Here is a 9,687-nt window from a genome sequence, read left to right on the forward strand (position 1 = left end):
TAAGAGCAAATCAGTGAACTTTTTAAAAATCATTTTATTAGGGGCTCATATGACTCTTATCACAATCCATACACATATCAATTGTATAAAGCGCATTTGTACATTCATTGCCCCAAACCAGTGAACTTGAAGACAAATCTCTCAGTAGTAATGTGAACTTGAAGACAAATCGATCAGTACTCTCAGAAACAGAACAACTGAAAAGAAGAAGAAAGCCTAAGAATTATGTGGCATGCTGTCAAGAAGAATAACTTACATCAGATCAGAATTTTTAAACAAGAAAAAATCAAAGGGGAGGGCACAGAGAAAATTGTAAAAGAGTTGTTACAGGAAAATCTTCCAATTATGAAAGATAAAAACATACACACTCACAATAGTGAATGAACACCAAACAGGATAGACTCCACAGGAAAATCATCCATCAAACTTTCCAAAACCCAATATACGGAGCGAATCTTGAGAACAGCGCTAGAAAAGGTACACGTTACCTCCAAAGAACAGTGAGGCTACTAGCTCTGACATCACAGCAGCACCCATACAAGCAAGAAGGCAATGAAATGACATATATGAAATTCTAAGGAAAAAAATTGACAAGCCAGAATTATATACCTGGTCAAATCACTCCCAAAATACAATATCAAAATTAAGATCTTTTCATAATTATAGGAATAAAATCCAAACTAATCTTACAAGAAATACTAAAGGGAATTCAGCAGATAACTTTTAATAGTGCACAATAACCTGAGAGTAACATATGTAACAACACTACCCAGAAGTCAACACAAACATAGCAGTCTCTGAAGAAAAACAAGCCTACAAGACTGAAAATAGGGAGCAGAAATATCAACTTGTAAATGAAGATGTGTGCAGAGTCAAAGGAGGGAATAATTAGGTTAGTTAAAGAACTTCCCGATGGAGAGGAAGTCAACTATATTGCAAAGCAGAACAGACTGTTTGTAAACTTTGGAAAAAATTAATAACCTACAGGGTAGCTTCAAAAAAAAAGCTAATAATCCTCATCAAAATAAAATAGGAAAATTATCTAGATTTCATAAATGCTAAGAAAAACAGCAATGAAGACAAGGACAAGAACACTCACAAACAAAATGAACTCAGAAAAGAAAAATAAATAAAAAGGATTGCCCCTTAGGGATCCCCAAAACCAAGTGGCATAATTTACTGAGCTGACCTCACATGTACTCTGGACCTATTATCTGAAAGGCTCATTCCATATGGGACAGCATAGAAGGAAGGACGCCATGGCTAGTAGAGGGTTAGTGAAAGAGGAAGAAAAAGAATGCCTTCATCCAGATGGACTTACACACTGGCTGCAACAATGCACTCAAACACAGCGGTGGCTGTGAGGGTGGTGCAGGACCAGTTAGTATTTCTTTGTGTTGTATCCATAACACTATGAATCAAAAGCTACCCAGTGGCACGGAACACCAACAGTATTTTATAAATATCATTCATTGTAAATACTTTCAGAAGGATTCCATTAAAAACAAACAAACATGAGGGGGAGTTAAGTGACTGTCCTGAGAAGAGTTTGGTATAAGATTCTTATATATAAAACATAAAACGTATATAACTATTTGCACTCATAGTAGGAAACCTCACCAAGATGAATTATTTGCCTACAGCTCATCATCTCCAAACTAGGAATATTCTGAAATTTGCTTGATCATTCATGGTACTATATCAAGAATAATTCTACAAATATATATATGGGATAAAATGCTATCCCATCTTGTATAGTAACAATGAGTATTATTGAATTAATGATAAATAACATTGTATTTTCTGGTCAGTCAAAAATCATAAGCAATTTACAAGCTCTAGTATTTTGTATTCCACAAATCAAATGCCTTCTTTGCAACAGCTTTATTTAGATATAATCAAGGGCTTCAATCTGGTCCAATTAGGCTCAACCCAGGCTGAGAATGAACATTTTTATCCCAGATATACTGAATTAGAAATCTACATTTTTTAACAAGATGCTTCAGTGATACTTACAGGTGAAAATGTAAATTCTCAGCAGGCGGTCAAACCAAAATAAACTAATTTGGATATCAATTATATGCCATGCATTTCAATCATTTAATATCCACAGAGGTGTGCATTATAATCACAGAATCATGCAACCATCACAACCAATTTTAGAATCATTATCCCATAAAACCCAAAACACTGCTATTCAATAGATTCTGAGTCAATAGAGGTCATCTTGGACAGGAGAGAACTGCCCCTGTGGGTTAACTCTTAATGGACGTAGAAAGCCTCACCTTTCTCCCTCAGAGAGGCCAATGGTTTCACACTGCAAACTTTGTGGTTAGCAGCCCAACTCGTAACCGACTATGTCACCAGGGCCCCTACATTATCCCAAAGCCAGTTTGGTTTTCTCCCAGGCCTTGAGCTTATTGTGGTTAAGTCATTCCAACTCTTAGGAACCCTACAGGACAGAGCAGAACTGCCCCACAGGGTTTCCAAGGCTGGAAATTTTTATGGAAGCAAACTGCCTCATCTTTTTCCCAAGCAGCTGGTGGGCTTGAACCACTGACAGCAGGTTAGGAGCCTGCTGCTTCATCTACTGTGCCCCAGGGCTCCTCCCCTAGCCCTAAGGGTCCACTACAGTGTTTCCCCGAAAGTAAGACATCTCTTGAAGATAAGACCTACTTACAGTTTTGCCTCTTGCTGAAATATAAGGCATCCCCTGAAAATAAGACATCCCCGAAAATAAGGCCTCCCCGATAATAAGCCCCCCCAAGCTGCCGTAACTCTGGACCTCAGTGGCGGCAGGCGCCACCGCGCAGCTGACTGTTGGCTGCAGCGCAGCCGAAGCAGACAGGAAGTGCGAGTAAATGTACCATAGATTATGAGTAAATGTACCATAGATTGCTGTACATGGAAATTATGGTAGTAACAAGAAATTCTTAATACTGTAGGATTCACAGTTTGTCTGGTTATGCTGGTTTGTGATGACAACTAATACTGTACCGTATACAGGTAATAAATTTCCTTTTTTGTTATTCAGCAATAAATGTGTACCGTATTCTTCTTCATGGAAAAATAAGATATCCCCTGAAAATAAGACCTAATGCATCTTTGGAACAAAAATTAATACAAGACACTGTCTTATTTTCGGAGAAACAGAGTAATATACTTCCTGTCTGAAGTTATCGACTCTGAACAATGTTTACAAATGGAACCATGCAAAACCATGCTTTGTGAACAAGACATGTGACTTTCATTTGTCTTCAAGGTTTACCCATGCTGCTGCATAGATCACCACTCTATTCCTCCTTACTGCCGAATGGCATTCGGCTGTGTGGTTAGTTCACCTTTTGTTTATTCACTCATCAGCGGATGGAAATGTGTGTTGTTTCCACTTTGGGCTACTGTGCTTGATGGAGCCAGGAAACATCGTGCACATTTTCATTTCTCTTGATGTACATCTAGGAGTGGACTTTCTGGGCTGACAGATGGTTTTCCACAGGGCTATGAAATGGGATCCAAATGCATTTTTAATATGCAAAAACATGAAAATATATTGGGCAAGAACGTCAAACCCTTTCTAGCAAAGGAAAAACATGAAGGCAATTCAGAAAACTTTGCGCTGGAAAAGGAAGCAGGGGATATTAGCTGTTACTCAACACTTGGCCCTTGTGCAACCAATTGCCTTTACAAAAGTGTCAGGACCCTAGATTCAGCCCACAAATTCACATTTTGAGTTTATAACAATCATGTAGTCATTAGATGCCAGAGAGTCCATTTTGACGCATCGGGGCCCATGTGACACAGAAGTGCCCACAGAGTTTTCTGTGGTGATCCCCAAAAGGGCAGATCAGCAGCAAGTCTTTCTGTGGAGCTGCTGACTAGATTCATACTGCCAATCTCTGAGTCAGTAGTTGGCAACTCAGCCAGTGCACCAACAGGGCTTCCTACAGCATTCCTGACAACAATTCGCCATGGGTTTTTTATTTGTTTCTTCTCAAAAGTTATTGACAGGTGTTCACAAATACTGCTTGTTACAGATAGTAAGAAAATCAGTGAGTATAAAAAATACCCACAGACTAACATGATTCATAGCCTCATTGTATTGGGTCATATTGACAGTTCTGACCCAAGTGCATTAGCAAATCAGCATAGAGTCTTAGCCTTGCAGGGGTATGGATACATGGAAGCTGGGCTTATAAAATGTGCTTTTGTTGGTATAACTAACTACTGGCGGCCATCCAGGCAATGCTGATTCACAGTGACCCTATAGGACAGAGGAGCACTGCCACTTTGGGTTTCTGAGGCTATAAATCTTCACTGCAGCAGAAAGCCTCATTTTTCTCCAGAGCATCTGTTATGGGGTTGGAACTGCTGGGCTGTCTCTAGCAGCCCTACCCTATGCCACCATAGCTCTTTAGAACTAACTACAGAGATACTTTAAAAGGAATAACACATTTCTGCAAAAAAAAAGCTCCTTATTTTGGTGACACTCCCCCTTGGCAGTGTCACCCTCCCCAACATCCGAATGACACCATTGATGTTGACACAAAGTGAAGAATGTTTTGCTGTGTATATTTTCACGAAATGTACAGTTAAATGTAAGTGTTTCAGAATCAATCAGAAAAGCTTTAATTTGTTTCTATTAGAGAATATTTTTGGTGAAGAGAAGGTTTTTAAATTTTCTTATTCCTTTTAAAATGGATCAGGCTTAAAAAAAAATCAACAAGGAACCGAAATACGCAAGTTGCCCTTTGTAGCATTAAACTCAATTAATCCTGACTTCTAATTTTTACTTCCTCCATCTAAGTGGGGCAAGCAGGGGGGTTGGAATCCTCCGGGGGCCCTTCACAGCCTTTCCAAGTTTCTCACCCCTCCAGGTCCTGGAGCATATTTAGAAAGCAAAATGTGCCTGGCGATTGGGGCCAAGAATGCAAACCCGACAGGCGCGCTGTCTTTCCAGCCAGGGCCGGCGCCCGTGTGCAAACAGTAGCCCAAACTCGGCCGGGGCAGGTTTTTTGGTTGGGTTATTTTTTTTTCTCCCTTTGCCCAGCCAAGGTGATTTATGAGCACACGAAGAACAGCTGCGGAACCGGTCAGACCAACCCCCGGAGCAAAATCCCAAGAAGTGAGAATGGATGGAAACGATGAGCGCGAGTCCAGCCACCTCTGCCCGTGCCCCGTTCCCAGAGCCCTAGCAAGTCCCAAGGCCAGCGGATTGCGCTGCCCCAAACCTGCGCGCCGGCGAACTTGGCACCGCGGAGGGGCGGTCAGACCAGGAGCTTCCCCGCCCCCTTGCGGACCCAAATTACGCTGGATGACGCTGTGCCAAGTAAGTCATAGGGCCGATACTGCAGAAATGTTCTCTAGGCTGGAGTCCCTGCAGCAACCCTTCTAGGGAGGCGATAGAGCCAAGCCCATTTCACAGATGGAAGAACCGAGGGCTCCGACGCGGGAAGTCAGCCGGGCGAGCACACAGGGAACGCCAGGGAGGGCGATCCTCGGGCTGGTTCCTTTCGGCCACGGGTGAAGGGGCCGCCCGGGGCCCCACACTGACCCATCCAGAAGCCAACTGTCACCCCGAGGCTGGCCGGCGCCCGGAGACTGGCAAGCAGGCGCGCACGCGGCGCTGGGGCGCAGAGGCGCGGCGCGCACAGACAGCTGGCACCGCTCTCCACTCCGCGGAGCGCCCGGCTGCAGCAGCGGGGCCACGGGGCCGCACCGGCCAGCCACGCGGCCGCCCGGGAGCCCCGCGCCAGGCGCAGCGCGCGCGTGCGGCACTGCCGTGGGCACGGGCTGGCAGTGCCACCGCGAGCCCACCGGCTCTGCCCTCGCCTTACCGTAGTTGCTCCCCGGTGACCAGGACCTCAGCCATGCGCTCCAGTTCCCTTTGCTGCGGGCCGCCACCGCCGCTGGTGCTGTTGTCGCTAGCACCGCTGCCGCCCTCCATGGTTGGGGCAGCGCCGGAGCCACGGTCACTGCTGTCCGCCCGCCGCGGGTTCGGGCGATCGGTTCAGCCTGCCCTCTCGGCGGCCTCCCTCGCCATCTTTGTTAGGGGCAGAGCCGTCGCTCCGATGCGATTGGCTGACGAGGGAATCCCTGGGGGCTGTCCGCGTCTCCTGGCGCCCGGAGCGCTCGTTTAAGGGCGTGACCACCACGGGAGGCCCTCGTGGTGGAGGGGCGGAGCCAAGGGAGGTAAATATAAACATCTGGGCGGGGCTCCAGCTCAGAGACGCTGATGTCTGTGCAAGTGGCATTAGGGGCGCTGTGCGTCCTTGCTCTCGAAGCTTGTGCTATGGGGCCCTGGGGACAGGCCAGAAGGTTATTAGACAGCATAAAGGCAACTGTCTTATACCTTCCATGACCCAGATTGCCAGAGAGAGAGAAAATAGTCGCGAGGTGGCTGATGGTGGACAATTGAGAAGGTGTTATTGCAGCTCATGGAGAAATGGAAGACTGTTCACCAACTTACTTGGTGGTGTGATCAATAAAGAATACCTGTCTGAGGTGTTCCCCTGGGTGAACGGGAGGTTAATATCCACAAGAGGGCAACAAGATAATGAGAGAACCAAGGCATGCCATTGAGAGGTTTAGGTTTGATAAGTTCTTGTTAGGTGCCATCGAGTGGATGCTGATCCATAGGGGCTTTACACAACAAAACGAAACACCGCCTGGTGCTGCGCCATCCTCACAATTGTTCTTATGTCTGAGCCACTGTTACAGTCACTGCGTCAATCCCTCTTGTTGAAGGTCTTCCTGTCTTCCCCCTGCCCCTCGGCTTTACCAAGCATGATCTTCTCCATCTGATCTGTAAACACACACACCCCACACACACACACACACACCCCACCCCCACCACCACCACCACCCCCACACACACCTAATTCACTACAAAAGGTTGAAAATGAATAAATAAAAATCTCGCAAAAGAAGAATGCTATCTGGAAATCAAGCACAATCTGCGATGCAGCTCCTCTCCTCTAGATAGCTGCCTAAAGTGCTTCCTCCTCTTCTGTCATTTGCAAAATTAAAATAATCACGGCCACCACCCACATCTGCTGCATTACAAATGTTTCAGATGAGTGGGTCCCTTGTTTCCATCTCTCAAACCAACCAAAGGAAACTATTGCCAAGTCAATGCCGACTCACAGCAGCAATCCTACTCAATCTTTCCAGGAGCAGACAGCCTCTTCTCTGAGCACAGACTGGACCCTTCGGTAAAGCCCTCCACACACCAAGTGCTTTAGAATGGAAGCTGCAGGTTTTCTATAAATCCTACAGTGCCACGATGGCCTTGTGCAATGGTCTTCCTCATCCAGATGGGGGGGTCTTGTGTCCCCTACAACAGCTCTATTGCCAAGAACGTATCTACTGAGATTTATAGAATAAGAATAAAAAGGAGAAAAACCTTGCAAACCAAGTCTCCTCTTTGTATATATTAAAACAATTCTCAGTCCCAGGGTTTTTTGGTTTTTTGTTTTGTTTTGGTTTGTTTTTCTGATGATCTTTTTAAATCACTTTATTTGGGGCTCTTACACAATCCATACATCAATTGTATCGATCACATTTTTGCATATTTGCCATCATCATTTTCAAAGCATTTTCTTCCTACTTGAGCCCTTGGTATCAGCTCCTCTTTTTCCCCTTCCTCCCCAGCCTCCCACCTTCGTGAACCCTTGCTAAATTAAAAATTATTCCTATTTTCATATCTTACACCATCCACTGTCTCCCTTCACCCATATTTCTGTTGTTCCTCCCCCTCAAGGACATTGATCACTGCGATCAGTTATACCTACTGTCCTACAGGCTTACTTTATTTTATTGTTCTATTTGTTGGCCTTTGGTTTTGTCAAGCAGATCTCTGACACCAAATTCCAGCACTCAACAGGACGACTCCTTGAAATTAACTTCAAATTTGTAGCCTCAAACGTGTTGAGCATTTATTCTGTGCTTTCGCTGGCACTGAGCACCTCATTTGTTTTACTTAACTTGTCCTCACAAAAGCACTCTAGACCGTATTATGTTCAATTTACAAATGAGGGCGCTTACCTTGAGAGAAGTAATTTGCCCTAATTTTCATATCTCCTAAGTCAGCCGGGTTCTGTAAACTCTCAATGTCCTCCTCAACCACAACCCAGAAAACAACTCCCCAAGTTTCCTGTTCCTGTGTGTATCCAACAAAAGAAAGTAGGCACCTCTCTCATCAAAACAAACTATCTATTACTTTTTATTTTTGAAGCAAAATAAATAAATGGCTTAACATTTTTAATACAACACAGTGGACATGCACATCAAGGGAATCATCTTTCCAGATGGGCGCAATTTTCGAAGCCTTCCTCTGTAGGACACCTAAAAAGCAGTGAACACAAATAGGGATCCCAGAGGTAATGAGAGCAACAACTGCTTGGGACTCCACTGTTGCCCTGAGATCATCTTTAAACTTTCAAGTGCAAATGTCCCTGAGTTTCCTTTAAGCCAAACAATAGCAGCATTGAGCATTGTGCTCTTTTTTCTGCCCCCTCCCTTTTTTCCCCAACAGTTTTATTGCCACCTAGCCCACATATCTTACGATCCAATAGTTTAATTGTTCAATCATATCAAGAAGAATTGTACAATCATTACCACAAGCAATTTAGAACATCACCACCATCACCACCCCGCCATGGTTAAATCGACTTTAAAATGAGTTGTGTAATCACAATCAGTTCTAGGGATTCCTCCCACCTTCATTGTTTACTCCCAGAATCCTCTCACCCTCCCTAGCACCCACTCCCACCTCTACATCCCCTATAGACCCTTGCTTCAGTTATTATCTCCATACATCCACTCCTTCTGTGCTTCACAAATTGGGAAGCCCAACAGAAATAATACTTTTTTAAAAACTGAAATAAAGTGGCAAAGATAAATAATAATAATATAAAGATACAAATACAATAATGAGTAAGAAAGAAACGACTCCCCATCAATATTTAAAAAGCCAGGGAAGACATTTTTGTCATGTAATAAGTAAGAGAATCTTGCACCTAGAACAAATTCAGGTTGGATCTACAGGGAGGTCAACAGGCCAAATATCAAGTTTGATCCAGCACAGTCAAGATTACAATGGTCTCTCTGGCTGATATTAAGGCTATTCCAGACTCTTGCCTGTGACTAAAGAGGATTTGCCAGTGGGTTAATCTGACTAGATACTCTGCAGATGGATTCTGGGCTCCCACTGTCCTCCACAGCCTTCTACAAATTGGGTGGTCATAATTTTTAGCTCTGATACTTCTCCCTTCACCATATTCAAATTTTATAGTTGTCATCTTTGGATCACAGAAGCTGGTGTGCTTCTTGCGTGTGGCCTTAGTTGATTCCTCACTTAGATGGCTGCTTGTTTGCATGCAAGTTTTTAAGACCCCAGACATTATTCCCATTGATGGTCAGGCACCATCTGCTTTCTCTACCACACTTTGCTGTAGCACCCTTATCTTCAGTGATCCTTTCATGAAGGCCAGTATCCAGCAGGGCCGTGTGATCAGAACTAACTACCTGGAATGGGGCTGGAGTTTTAAGTCGGAACCCGGACTCCCTCTGCTTGTCTGTGGGATATGTAAGACTCAGGTTTACCTTGGCAGTAGTAATAGGATGTGGGATTAAAGGGAAGAGGGAACCCCACAAAACATCACAGGTTCGGTAGGTACAATTGTACAG

General features: G+C 44.4%; 1 protein-coding gene across 1 annotated transcript in view; it reads right to left on the reverse strand.

The window, feature by feature from the left end:
• Positions 1-6,045, reverse strand: part of DEPTOR (DEP domain containing MTOR interacting protein) — a 139,777-nt gene extending 133,732 nt beyond the window's left edge. The window contains exon 1 of the mRNA XM_004697413.3: positions 5,835-6,045. Coding sequence (XP_004697470.1) covers positions 5,835-5,944 — 110 coding nt within the window. The 5' untranslated portion in view covers positions 5,945-6,045. The remainder of the gene's footprint in view (positions 1-5,834) is intronic.
• Positions 6,046-9,687: the final 3,642 nt, after the last annotated feature.

This window comes from Echinops telfairi, unplaced genomic scaffold, assembly GCF_000313985.2.
Source record: "Echinops telfairi isolate 266 unplaced genomic scaffold, ASM31398v2 ScPeMD7_1;HRSCAF=3_0, whole genome shotgun sequence".
Taxonomy (NCBI): Eukaryota; Metazoa; Chordata; class Mammalia; order Afrosoricida; family Tenrecidae; genus Echinops; species Echinops telfairi.